Below are 15002 nucleotides of genomic sequence, written 5' to 3'. Positions count from 1 at the left end.
TTTTAATAATATTTACACACTTATTCAGATATATATATTTTTCGATAATGCTTCAAACAACCACCAAAGCGTATATATTATTGGACATATTGTTTTAGTTGAGAAATAGGTAATGGACTCATCAAAATGATACAATAATTTTTTCAATTGGTCTTGCGCGGCACCTTCTCAATTCTCATCATAAGATCAGGAGGTTAGCAATGTAATACATTAAAACTTAAAAGTTAGGACTATAATGCATACCTATCCCACCAAAAAAAAAAAAAAAAAAAAAAAAAAAAAAAAAAAAAAAAAAAAAAAAAAAAAAAAGAGGATTATGCATGATAAAATTAAAGAAGAATGTAACGTCAGAAGAAAGAGCATAGTGTCTATTAATTTGAAAATTCAAATCCAATTCACAATCTAGAATTTTCATCTTGTCAAACAGTAGTAGTTAAAAATGATTGCTAGGAAAAGATTAATTGAAATTAAATATATACAGTTTACGTAAAAAGACACTCACTAAAGAAAAGTTGGAGGTAATTGCCCACTAATCAAGCTTAGTCTTCCATCAAAATTGTCACCTTTATTTTTGCCATTATCATATCAACTAATGGCCCACTACAAGTCCCACAAATTAATTAGCATAAGTCATTCTTGTCATCAAAATACTAAGTATGATGCGATACATTGCTAATTTGCTATTAGCCCACTATTTAAGAGTTAGTAATCCTTCCACATTTATTAAATATTGCCCCCATTTTTCATTCTAATTTAATTTGTCCCTCAAACATTACTTACTCCATCTCTATGCTTTTTGCCTCACTCATTGCCAAGGTCAACTTTTAATAATTGCAACTGTAAATTCTCGTTAATCTATATTCTATAAGAGATAATATAATCAGGTGAGATTTTAAGTATGTGAGAGTTTATTGGATTCACCTTGTTATATATTTTCTAAATACAATACAAATAATCATATTTTTATAATTTTTACATATTAAAAAATAGAGTATATACATTTAAAATGCGTCTTAGACACTATAGAAAGTCAAATAGGGTAAAAACATATGTGTTAAAAGAGAGTCAGAAAGATAAGTGCAATTAGATGGATCTTAATTCTTGTGCTATTTTTTCTAAGACTGTAACCAACTTAATCATCCACACGTCATAAATAAACAATCGAACAGAGATAGAACAATATTTTAAAAACCGAACAAAGTATATAATCATAAACCATTAATTGATTATAAATAAAAAAAAATACTCAAAAAAGGCAGCTATCACCTTTAGACCCTCGTTTGAAAAAACGTTACTTAATCGGTTACACCCCCACATCATCAAATTTTCTCCCATTCATTCTTATGTTTACACTACAACTTCTTCCTCCAAAATTCCACCCTTTCAACCCAAAAAAACAACACAACTTAAAATTAAATTAAACCCACTGAACCCATACTAGATCCGCCACTGTACTCGAAAACCCAGAAATGGTTAAACCATTCAAACTAAACATTTTCTTTCTCATAAATTTCTTCATCTTACTATTATACTCATCATTTTTTCAATCAATTTTAGCAGAAACAGAGTTAACAGCTTTAATGGATATTAAATCATCTTTAGACCCAGATAATAAAATCTTAAAAACATGGTTAAATGATGGTGACCCATGTACTGGTTCATTCGTCGGAGTTGCTTGTAATGATCACCGGAAAATTGCTAATATTTCATTACAAGGAAGAGGACTCACCGGAAAATTGTCGCCGGCGATCGGAGAGTTGAAGAGTTTGTCTGGGCTTTATTTGCATTACAACTCTATTTCCGGCGAGATTCCGGCGGAAGTTGGTGAACTAACTGAGCTCACTGATCTTTACCTAAATGTTAATAATTTTACGGGGATTATTCCTCCTGAGATTAGTCACATGACTAATCTTCAAGGTTAGTGATTTTTTATTATTGTTAATTAATTTTTTGAATTGTTTTTTTTAAGTTGCTAATTAATAATTAGTATAAATATTAATTTAGGAATGCGATTGAATTATGTAATCATTGTTTAATTAAGCTTAATATACATATTTTCTAGTATTTTATGAGTAAGACAATTAAGAGCTGTATATATCACTTTCCTATCTGAATAGTGAGATATTCCGAACTCGTATTTTTTTTTTATTGCTCATGTAGTTAAAGTGTATTTCTTTATCATATAATTTCTTGTTTTATTCTTTTTTTTTTATTTATTTTTTTTTATTTTGAGAAAGAGGGATAATTTAATTTTGTTTAATGTTTTAGAATTTTGGATTCTTGGATATTCTAAATTAGAGAGGGGCTTTTCATTTGAATTTTTGGATTTTTTTGTTTGAGAATTTATGGCAAAATACAGTTGATGAATATCTTGAGTGTTGTTAGCAAATTTGCATGATAATGAGTGATTTGTCTTTCCTATTGTTTTTAAAAATTGGATTTATTTAGAAAGTTTAATTTTTAGTTGTTGGAGGGTTTTAATTATTGAAGGTTCCCTTTCACCCCCTTATGACACCGAGGGTGTTGCTCATGTGGTCAAGAGTAAAATGAGGTCCATCTCTTGGTTGTTGCTAGCTACATCACTATGTAACTGTACCTCTATGTGCTCCTTGATATTTTTTGCATGTACATACGCAACATTAATGTAAGATTAATGTTGCGTAGGTGTTATTTTGTTGGGGGTGTAACATTAATTATCATTGACGCGATAAAATTGTACACAAATTCATCATTATATCAATTTATGACTGTCCTAAACGAGCCTTAAAAAATAAAACTACCCCGTGATGGAAATTTGATCAAGTTCCATCCAAACATGTACCATATACTTCGTACACATGATTTCTCTCAATTGGTACACTTACAAGTTTGATCTTCCTAATCTTTTTGGCTGATTAATCTTCTGAAACATTAGCCTCAGGTGTAGCTGGTTTCTTGTATAATTCGTATTTTACAAGAGGCATACATTTATAAAATGAAATTAGTTTTGCGTACATATCTTCAGGAGATTTGATGTTTAGATTGAATAAAACTTGGTCTATGTGTTCATTTTTTGAGCATTAGCTTAATTGAATTCTTGCTATACTGCAGTGCTAGACCTATGCTGTAATCGCTTGACTGGCAACATTCCGGCACAACTAGACTCCTTGAGTAAGCTTGGTTCCCTCTCTTTACAGTATAACCAATTAGATGGTTCAATTCCTCCAAGCTTGGGCAGCTTGCATGTGTTAAAGAGGCTCGACTTAAGCTATAATTTCCTTTCTGGACCCATTCCTGCAACCATAGCCAACATCCAACCGCTTCATATTCTGGATGTCCGGAACAATTCTCTCTCAGGAGCTATTCCAGCCTGTAAGTCTGAGATCTATCATCTTAAAAAGCCTAATTGCTTATTGTGAGGTGAAGTTGATTTAATTTTGTTTTTCTGGATGAAAATGCAGCATTAAAGAGATTGGATACAGGATTTCTATATGGAAACAATACAAAGTTATGTGGAGCAGGATTCCTTTCCTTGAGAGCTTGCACTGCCTTGGACAATTCAAATGTAGATTTCAACTCACCTCGGCCATTTGATTTAATCTTCAAAAACCACACAACACCAAAGCATGATGAACCCAAGAATGCAAGTCTCCAAACCAAATGTAGCTCTACTAATTGCTCAAAATCAACAAAATTCCCTCAAATTGTCATTGTTGTTGGGGTTATTACAGCCTCAGTAACAATTGCAGCAGCAGGATTTTTGACATTTTTTAGATATAGACGGCAGAAACAGAAGATTGGCACCATGGTAGAAGCCTCTGAGAGTAGGTTCAGCACTGACCATGCTATTGATCTGCAGAGCAAGAGCGCCTCACCGCTGGTCAGTCTAGCATACTCCACAGGGTGGGATCCACTGGCAGATGGTTTAAATAGTGGAGACCTCTCCCAAGAGGCTCTTCAGAGCTTCAGGTTCAACTTGGAGGAGGTGGAATCTGCAACACAGTACTTTTCAGAAGCAAATATGTTGGGAAGAGGGAACTTCTCAACTGTTTACAAAGGAGTTTTGAGAGATGGATCTGTTGTAGCTGTTAAAAGTATTAGTGTTAATAGCTGCCAGTCTGAAGAGGCGGAGTTTGTGAAGGGGTTGAACTTGCTAGTTTCACTCAGACATGAAAATCTTGTCAGCTTGAGAGGGTTCTGTTGCTCTAGAGGTCGGGGGGAGTGTTTTTTCATCTATGATTTTGCTCCCAAGGGAAACCTTCTAAAGTATCTTGATGTAAACGAGGGAAGTGATCTTGTTCTTGAATGGTCGATTAGGGTTAACATCATCAATGGCATTGCCAAAGGTATAATCACGTTCTTCCAAGTTCTTAAAATAACAGTCACTTCATAACCTAGTTCATATTGCCAAAGAGGACATTTTCATCTTAAAATTACTAAATACTTGTACAAACTTCTTTCAATTATTACACTCTTGCTTTGCTTGTATATCTTGAACTAGTACTAACTTCCTTGATTTTCATGTCCAGGTCTATGTTATTTGCATGAAAAGAATGATAATAAACCTTCAGTGGTTCACCAAAATATGTCAGCAGAAAAAATAGTGATAGACAACCAATATAATCCATTGATCTTGGATTCCGGGTTACGTAAGATACTAGCTGATGACACAATCTTCTCAGCACTCAAAGTAAGTGCAGCCATGGGATACCTAGCCCCGGAGTACATAACCACAGGTCGATTCACTGAGAAGAGTGATGTATATGCATTTGGAGTGTTGGTCCTACATATTCTATCCGGGAAGCAACAGCTAACAAATGCAATGAGATCAGCTGCTGAATCTTCCAAATTGGAGGATTTTGTCGACCAAAACCTCAACGGGAAATTCTCTGTGACTGAAGCCTCAAAGTTAGTGAGACTCGCGTTGAATTGCACACATGAGCTTCCAGATGAAAGACCGTACATGGAGGCTGTAATCCAAGAGCTAAACAAACGCAATAGTGGTTCTTGAAGGGGCTTAAGTACAGCTTACAGCTGATGATAGGCATCAATGGTTTCCTTTGGCCTTGGAGGCTTCCTTTTGAACCACGCGATGAGAATCTAATGAGTGATTTTAGTTAAGTTTTTGACACTTTTTTTCAGGAGGTCATAACCTAATGTTGAGAGTGTAAAGATTTGTAAATTAGGCTATTAAAATATAGAGCATCAAAATGATTTTTGCCTTGATTGATCCTGTGATAATTTGAGTCTGCTCTAACCAGACACCTGAGGACACTCCTAAATTTAACAAACAACAAAGCAGCAACAGCGGACCGTGCATTAACCATGCAGGAGTAATGGTATCAAAGGTGCAAATTTTAAACCGAAGTTAGAGAAAAGGAATGTAATTCATCAGCTACAATACAGGCAGAATGTCTAAAAACTGGTAATACCAACAAGTAGAGAATTAAAGGGCAAAATAAAAACAAGGATTAATAGGGGGCAATTAGTCAAAAACAGATTTTTTATTCATCTTGCTGGGTTCAACATATCTTCAAAGGACTACATTTTGTTATCCAAAGAACTATCTATTCTCGTTAATGGTATCAGTATTCTTCAAAGACGTAGACAAGTAGTACAATGTCAAAAAAAGAAAAAAAAAAAAAAAAGAAAAAAAAAAAAAAAAACAGCCACTTTAGTTCCACTACAACAGCTGGTCTAAGTCTATAGATTGAAGCTGCAAAACTTACTCAAAAGCAATCCACGACACTAAGAAAAAGAGGGCAACGAAGCACCAGAAACTCAAGCAGTATCAGCACACTCCTGATTATCAAGAAACCACTCGGCTGGCCACCATTTGGGTCTAATAGCAACAACCTTCACATCTTCATTTCCTTGTATAGCAAGTGCACTAGATCCTTTGAAGGCTTCCTCCAAACGCAGAAGACCTAATCCACGAGACCCAAGGGCAGTAGTCACAGCCCCGACCTTCTTGCCTGATGATGCATTTATCACTACTGACTTGGGAGCGACTTTCTGCTCTACCTCTGTCAGAAGAAAGATAATGAGGATATTCAAAACAAACAAAAAGGGAAACTAATAGAAGTTTTTGCAAATAGAAACTAGGCTTACCTTTGCCGTTATCATCAAGAAACTTCAAAGGAAGCACACGTTTTCGGATGACACCCCGATGATGAGTTCGAGCAACCAATTCTTGTCCCACGTAGCACCCCTTATCAAAACTTATTGCATTAAGGCCTGCAAGATTGTATTCTAGAGGAATGGCTTCATCTGCAATATGCAAAGACAATAATCATATTAAGGTTTCTGAGTTAACCAATGAAATTCTAGCTCACTTCCAGTAAAGGATAGAAAAAAATTTCAAGTCTACCAATAAACTTAATTTTTGGGGAAGGAAGCATAGCAACTTGAGACCAAAATTTAACAATTTCGATTCAAATCTATAATTGTCCTCAATGCATTGTTGACATGAAGGGTGATAGGAGTTTTCCAAATACATGCTGGCATGCTGCAAAGCCAGATTAAAGCAGGAAAGGCAAAAAAGGATGAAGATATTATGGTAAAAGACAGACCTTTTGGGATCTCGTTTGGACCTTCTGCAACCCCTTTCTCTAATCTCCATAGCAGATAATTTTCTTCAGCGACTTCTTTGCCAGCCTCAACCAACGGAGCTGCAACAGCCAATGAACATCTATTAACTCATTTCTTCCCTACCTAACATCTAATGTAAATTGTTGGATACTTAGATACTGATGGTAAAGCACTAAAAGAGAATATCTGCTTCTAAAATAAATTAAATATAACTCACGTGGAGCCCCGGAGGGAAATATCCCTCTAAAGCCAAGACAGTCCAACCTTGGATCCTTGAACCACTGCCACCCGCTTTCACTCCCTTGAGCAGATGACATAGAAGAGCTATCAATACTCCCACCATAACCTACACCAGCGACCTCTGGTTCTTCGACAGATGAAGATTTATCTGACAAATTTCCACCAAACCTTTGCCAACAACAGAATTCATCTCCCATGAGCTCAATGTCAACCTTAGACCTCAACCGATATCTACAAGATTATGGCAACACAAAATATCAGAGGGTGCAAACTGGATATAGAAATAAAGTTGTTCTGAACAAAAGGCAGCAAAATCTAAAGTAGCTTACCCACCAGCCCAACTCAAGATACACTACAAAACTCTGCCTTTTGACAACAATCATTGGCTGGGTTCTGATGATTACAAGCACTACTTTGTATAAGACACAAAACCTATATCAGACCATACTCATTCACTGATCAATGCCTTAGTCATATCTCTCCCTGATACAAACTCCAGGTAGTGGAACCAAAAGATGGTTAAGCAGCCAATGATTAGGCAACTACTTCGAGTCTAATTATTACACAATATAACTAAAGCTCAATTGCGGTAACATACTTGCTAGCAGTCTTAATATTCAGTTGTGCTACTCGTCATTCTATTGCAATTTGCAATTGCCAAACCACCAGAGCATCGGTAATAATTGAAACTTTCAGTAACAAAGAAATACCAAAATCCTTAAGAAAACCAGTACCCAGGCAGCATTACTCTTCTGACCTCGTTGCGCTAAGTAAATATTTAAAGCAATGCACAACTAAGGCTACGTTTGATTTAGTGGGATATCACCCTTTTCCTTTGTTTGTTATGTTAGAGGGAGGAGAACATTTTTTCTATAGGTGGAAAGTTACCATTTTTGATAAGAAAAATCATTTTCCTTTGGTGAAGAAGGTATGCTACAGTTCCTCTTTACTCCTTACTCCTCTATTTCCACTTCTTATCCTTCCCCTCCCTTTTACTTCCATTTCTTTTTCTCTACATGTTTTCTTATCATCTAGCAAACAAAGGAAAACCCTTTTCACAATCATGTTTTCCATAGAAATTATTTTCTTTTAAAAAAGACAATCTGTGAAATATGGTTTCCATCAAAACAAATAGAGCCTAATACTAAAAAAAAATTGTATGATCATGCCTTAAATAAACCAAATATCTAATTTAAATACTACAGTAAAAAATAACCTGCCTTTCATATAGAGCATACCCTTAAGAAAACCAAAAAAATTAATCTTTCAATACCAATTTATTTTTTTTTTTTTTTTTTTTTTTTTTTTTTTTTTTTTTGACAAGATCAATAGTTCAATACCAATTCTACGTGGAAGTATAATCAAATATTTTGTACATTGTTACTCTGTCCATTGAGCAATATTTTTTTTTTTTTAAATTCGGTTTTCAAGACACAATTTTGCGCATAATGCCAGTCAGATTGAAACAAACGCACACAAAACACAAAACTTCTCACAAGCATTTCATCAAACACCATACATGCAACAAACAGAATCAAAACAAACCAAAATCTTCACCTCTTGAGAGTTTCAACTAGCTCATCCACCATCGACCCATCAACATCCGCAAACAACCCCATCTCATCATCCCTCGGGCCGGGCCCAGAGCCCGTCGGGTCAAGCTTCTCATCAAGACGAGGCGGTCTATAGAGGAAAAAATCAAACAAAAACCGACCTTGAGGGTTCAACAATGCCGCGTAAACCGGGCGAGTTCCGACAGTGGGCATATTGGTGGACGCCAAGTTGGAGACTTTGTCATGAACAGAATCATCGAATTGGCGAACATCATTGGTGAGCAAACCTTGAAGGAATTTGACGGAGTCTGGACCGGAGAACCGGATGACGGACCGGGATTTGAGGCGGGAGGAGAGGGGACCCACGTCTTGGAGGTGGGTGTGTTGGGTGGAGAAGAATCTGAGGGTTTGATGGGCGAGTTTGTGGCGGGGCATTTTGGGGATTTCAGATGCTCTGGTTTTGGTTTTGATGGAGGAGAGAGAAAATGGAGGTGGAGAAGGAGAAGGAGGAAGATGAAGGTGAGGTGGGAGGAAGTGATGACACGTGGGAGTTTGGGAGAGTTTGGGGGTGTGGAGATGGACACGTTTGATCAGGAGAGAAGAAGAAGAAGATGCTCATAGGCATTGAAATTGGAGGGAAATGGAAATTGAGAGAGATTAATTGTGAAACATTTAAGATACTTCCTCCGTTTTATTAATATTGTAACAATGGAACTTTTGCACTATTCATTATTGTTTGATCATATATATAACTAGTTTAAGTCACGTGCAATGCACGGTTTTTACTTAGCATATTTATAAATTATAATGCTAATTTAACAATAATTAATTAAAAATAAAAATTAATATTTTTAATTGAAACAAATACTTGATTTTCTTTTCCATAAAATACCTATTATAAAATATTATATGTCAAAATATTTTCATTGAATGCATATAGAATATACTTTATATATAGTTGTCAAATAGAAAGTTAAATATTATAGGATATTATAAAATAATGTTCATAAATATTTGTTAAAAAAAAAAAAAAAAAGTAAAAGTGGCGGGAATTTTTTAATCAAAACCTGACAAGTGTCATATCAGATTCGTCTTTAGTATAATGTAATTGATATGATTTATACGTTAAGTAATATATAGTTATGTTTGAGACCCTTAGCTTGAATCAAATCCAACGTGATGTTGATTGACAAGCGATTGGATTGGACTTGATACTTTATGGTGATCGAACTGAACCTATATCCAATTTAATTGACTCAATTGAGATCTAAAATCGATTATAATTCGACACAACCTATTAACATGTTATAGTTTACCCGACTTATTCTGGTTTGCAGTTCAATATTATCTCACCCATTATTAATTTAACCCAAAATAAAATGAAACCAAAACAAGATGTGCATCTTTATACATCCATTGTGCCAATATAGGTCTTGTTTGGCAAATGGCTGTTGGCTGGTTCACTTGGCTTGTTTGACTAGCTGAAATGTTTGGCTGTTTATAATGGCTTTTGAAATTGGATGTTTAAGCTGGTTGTTTATAAAAGTGTTTGGTAAATTAATTGTTGGTTGTCGGCTGTTTATTAGATAATTTGTGGGTCAACAAGTCAAAAGCTAAAAAAAAAAAACTACTCAAAGCAGCTTTTTCATTTTGGCTTAAAAGCCAGCTTTTTCGCTAACTAAAAAGCCAATTACCAAACACATTTTTTGGCTGTTTGGCCACCTAAAAAAGCTAAAAGCCAAAAGCTAACCAAAAAGCCATTAAAAAGCCAATTACCAAACATGGCCATAGTGTAAAGTCTAATACAAGTAGGTGAAACTTTTAAGTTAGTGATTTAAGATAAGTTCTAGTATATTAAGCTACCATCAAGTCAACTAAGATAAAATTTATCAATATTAAATGTAAAAACACCATTTGGCAAATTTTTATATGGTAGGGTTACTCGAGTTACTCGGTCAGGGGTTCACTACTCGAGTTCTCTGACTAGGGTTACTTGAGTTCTCTGGTCGAGGGTTACTTAAAGGGTTCGATCATGGGTTATTCGAGGGGTTACTTCAGAGATTTGATCAGGATTTACTCGATCAGGGGTTACTTGAGGGTATATATTTGGCCAGAAGTTATTCGGTCAAGGATTACTTAAGGGATTTGGTCAGGGGTTACTTGAGAGATTAATCGGTCAGGAGTAACTCAAGTAACCCCAGCCACACAGAAACCCTCCCCCTCCGTTTTATATTGTTCAAATTTCTGTTTTGATGTATTTTAAAGCTCAACTCAATTTTACATTCCCCCCTCCCCTCCCTCCATTTTATATTGTTCAAATTTCTATTTTGAATTTTTGATGTATTTTAAAGTTCAACTCAATTTTACATTATTCTATTTATGCCAATATGGTGCTAGGATGATTTTATCCTTCAATATGTAATTAGTAATCTTAAACCAAGATCACTTTTACGTTATTTAGAGGCTATTCATATTTGCATAATTTGCTTGAATTATCTAATAATGGAAGGGTATTTTTATGTTTGTTAGCCTACGACGATGGACTAGCCACAACCAAAATTAAGGGCTGGGCTTTGCCGTTTGGATCGTTGGACAGATTTAAGATTCGGCCTATCTTGCGTATGGGCTTATGGCCCAAGCCCATTTCACCTCGCACAAAGAAATTTGCTTGTTTTTTTTTTTTTTTTTTTTTTTTTTAAGTTAACTTTTTAAAGGAAAATTTTTAAATTTTTTTCAGAGAGTTATTCATATAGACTTAATTAATTCTTTTTAATACGTAGTACTTTTCTTTCCAAAAAAAAGAAAAAAAAAAAATTTAAACACTGCCTTTGTTCTTTTTTACTTGGTCCGCTTTGATTTTTACACTATTTACCAACCTTCCTTGGTTCCTTTGACTGCCGTTTGAGAATTATATATAAGGAAAAGCATATTCATGCGGAGTCTTGTTAGAATTTTCTCAATAAGAATTATCATAATATACAACTTTTTAATATTTACTTAAGTAGAATTAGAGTTATTGATAGTTAAAGTTTTGCAATGATAAGCGTGATAAATAAAACGGGTCAAGTAAAAAAGAGCACAGGAAGTATTTCTTATTTATAATAACCATTGTAGTGTTCTCTTTATTTCATGTCTAATACTTCCTTTGTTATTATCACATTGCAATGTTTAGAGTTTCATGCTTGCAATGTCAATGTATAACATTAACATCTCTGAGGACACTAACTATCTTTATATATGTAAATCCATAGAAAGTGGATATCTTAAAAATTCTTATAAGTTGCGATGAATCTAACCAAATCCTACAAAACTATTATTTATTTTAACGTATAAATCACAAACTATAATTAAAGAAGTGAATTGTATAAAATTTAATTTCAAATGTTGCGATTGCAGAAAGAATAAAGTATATATTTGCAAAATTGGTTGAAATGAATGTATCAATAAAATGGCATACTACATCTATACATGAATTATGGATGTATCATGCAAATACATAACAATTGAAATAGTGAAACTATAATCATTGAGTGTATATATATTGCATTGTATGATGTCTTTCACACATAACATGTGCAATATGCTAATTTGTTGTAGTAGTAATAATGATTTCCTTATGATTCATTTGTTTGAATTTAAAAATTCAGTGTGATTATATTAGAGTTGGGAATATTGACTATATTCCAATATTGACAAATCTATTTGCAATCCTAAATCTCAAAAGCTCAAAATTTCAAATGTTTGCAATTGAAGAAGTTGTTATAGTTGTTGATCTTATGCTTCATGTACTAGTTGAAGATCTATCGAAATCCAGCAAAAATATGCGATAATATGAAACATGCGATAATTTTAGAAAGAATCAAATAACAATTTCGTAAGTTAAATCAATATCGTTCCAATAAAATCCAAATCGAGTATTGACAATAGCAATCTTAATTCAAAAATTTAAGCAAACAAAATTTTCCGTCGCCATACTAAATTTATCATTGCTATTTTGATTTGAGCAACAACATTAAGATTTTAGTACCATTTTGAGTTTGCCAATTGCCCAATTGTAATCATGTGTCCAACAAAGACTGAGCTCCGATCCATCATCAATGATACGATATGTGATATGATACAACTAAACAAAATCCTAACAAATGTTTGTTAGGAGAGAATTAACAGGGAGAATGATCGTGAATTTAGCTAGCCAACGACAATGAAGATATTATTCAACTTACTAAATCAATGAAGATAATTCAACTATTACTTTCCCATTGGATACTAAAAAATTAGTTAATATATATATAACAAGTCGTCATCATTCACTGTAATTCAATTCAACATCGAACAATAATAAGACTCTTGCCTTTTTTATTCTCCCAACTGGATAAATAAAATGTTCCTGATTAATATGGATGCAAATTGTCGTACTCGGTCCAACTAACGTTTCATCAACTTTTTTGAAGAAAACTGGTCCAACGTCTCAACTCATCTAGTTTATTTCATCTTTAGTCTTTACCTCTATTCTCTCTCTATATACACTTATCTTAGCTTTATAATGTATTTGTTGTATTTACTCCATTTTTTAAGATGCATTACTTTTGTAATTGCGAACTCCTAATATATTTTTATTAATATTCAACATATCTAAGCCTGGCTGATTATACTCTTTTTGATTATATGATTAGCAAACCCCGCAAACCTAATGAATGAAGATTTAGTCTAAAATTTGTCCCAAACACTATGACAAAAAAGAAAAGTCTTTGACAATTTCAAATTCATATTCTTGATATGGTAAGGTTGTCTATAATTTTTCGTACACATTGACATGGTAGCATATATAGTGGATAAGAATCGCAAATGTGATGTGTGAGATTTTTTTTCACGTCTAACTTTGTTGAACAAACATCTTCAATATTATACATTTTTTTAAATGTTAAGTAATATACTATTATTTCACATAATATTATAATTTTAATCATACATTCAATTTTTGACTTTTCATCTTAAATAAATCCAGGCGTATATATGTTGAAAATCATTACTCAACAAAGATTTAAATTAATAGCTCAAGTCATTCCAACTAAAGCAAAGGCTCTCATGTCATGAAAGATTCCCATAGCAACTATGTTTCCAAAACAATCTTATATTATCATTTCATTAGATCATATTTACCTACTCTAACTAATTATAAAACATAATTTTCTTTTATAACTATCATAAATTAAAATTATATATAATGTCAACATTTTTGTGTCGTTTAGGTCATGTGTAGAAATAACATCCCTCAAAAAATTGAGCCTATCGCTTTTGACATCACATAATAATTTTATATTATAATATGTCCAATATTAGATATGTACGTAATATTATTTTTTAGCCTTATTAAGTCAACGCAAAAAGGACGTACCACAAAGGACAACTAGTCCAATTTTTATATTTCTATTTTAAAAGTTATAATTTGATGCTCTCCACAATGATAGCTTATATGGCTACATGATGATAAGCTATCTAACCACTTGATAAATAAAAAATTCGTTTGAATTAATTAATTATAGAATTATCTATATGTTTAATCTTAGATTATGTCAAATTTCTAAGATTGAAACGTGCTACGACAGCTAGCTGCTAATGTATATATTTTACAGTTAGTTTTCAGTACTTAACTAGGGTAGTAATTTATTTGGCCGGCATCATATATTGTAATTAGTCTAATTAATTATACACTTTAAGTACAAGACAAGTTAGCAATAACTAATGATAGTGTATGTATACCAAACTTGACCGATCTAGCTAGAGATAAAGATTATATCTTTATTCTAGTTTTATAGTTGCCTAGTTGGAGGTTCAATCCCTATTAAGGACATTTATATTCTATTTGAGGAAAAGATCTAGTTATATAAAAAATAACCTATAATCCGATTCAAAGCAACTGAATGGTCGGCTTGGGGCAGGCTTGCAAGGGTGGCAAACAAGCAATCCCGACCATGGCCTTATCCTTCCTCTTCAAAATATCTAATCTGTTAACGTGGAAACGTAATTCACTAAGTTGACCAATACGACATTTTGACCCACTCTCTTATGAATAAATAAGGTTACATACAAATAAATAAAAAAAATACTCTTATAATAAATCAACCACACCGTATGACTTGCCACACACAAGACTCGTTGTACTTCATAAGGTGCTATCATATATACAAATTAATTATGTTTATTAATAATTATTAATTTTTTTTAAGGAATTATGTTTATTACTTGTATTTCATATTTATAGATACTCCGTTGGATTCAAGTTTTTATACATTATTTACTTTATTTATTTTCCTTAATACTATACCAATATATTAATTCTTTTTGACTTGTGGCTGCTGAATTGCATGTTGTTGCACAGACTTTAACTGACATTAAACCATTAAGAATTTTAAAATTATACTTAGGGGCTTGTTAACTGACAATTTACTAATAATTCTGGAACCTACTTGACTTAGAGTCAATGATATACACCTTTAATCTAATTATTAGGTGTATTAGCGCACGTTTTTACAATCAATAATTTGAATGCTCCATGCGTGAGTATTAAGCTATACCTTTGTCATTTACTGCATTATTATATTATTGTTAAATTTACAACATGATATATAAAAATGAATA

At 33.2% G+C, this 15002-nt stretch overlaps 2 protein-coding genes across 2 annotated transcripts; one reads left to right on the top strand and one right to left on the bottom strand.

Annotated features, from left to right (window-relative positions):
- The first annotated feature begins 1395 nt into the window (after window positions 1-1395).
- Window positions 1396-5205, top strand: LOC145582942 (proline-rich receptor-like protein kinase PERK8). Its single transcript, XM_081640013.1, has 4 exons — window positions 1396-1917; window positions 3091-3351; window positions 3441-4325; window positions 4509-5205. The coding sequence occupies exons 1-4, from the start codon at window positions 1470-1472 to the stop codon at window positions 4988-4990; spliced, it is 2076 nt and encodes a 691-aa protein (XP_081496139.1). The 5' UTR covers window positions 1396-1469; the 3' UTR covers window positions 4991-5205.
- Window positions 5206-5666: 461 nt separating this feature from the next.
- On the bottom strand, window positions 5667-8948 carry LOC145582934 (putative transferase At4g12130, mitochondrial). The gene is made up of 5 exons (XM_081640001.1): window positions 8368-8948; window positions 6788-7041; window positions 6552-6650; window positions 6091-6249; window positions 5667-6005 (listed from the first exon to the last, which is right to left on the bottom strand). Exons 1-5 carry the CDS (start codon window positions 8796-8798, stop codon window positions 5761-5763), a joined length of 1188 nt encoding a protein of 395 aa, XP_081496127.1. The 5' UTR covers window positions 8799-8948; the 3' UTR covers window positions 5667-5760.
- Between the last annotated feature and the right edge of the window lie 6054 nt (window positions 8949-15002).

The sequence above is a fragment of the Chenopodium album genome, chromosome 2 (assembly GCF_948465745.1).
Source record: "Chenopodium album chromosome 2, dcCheAlbu1.1, whole genome shotgun sequence".
NCBI lineage: Eukaryota > Viridiplantae > Streptophyta > Magnoliopsida > Caryophyllales > Amaranthaceae > Chenopodium > Chenopodium album.
This window is presented reverse-complemented; position numbering and strand designations above follow the sequence as displayed.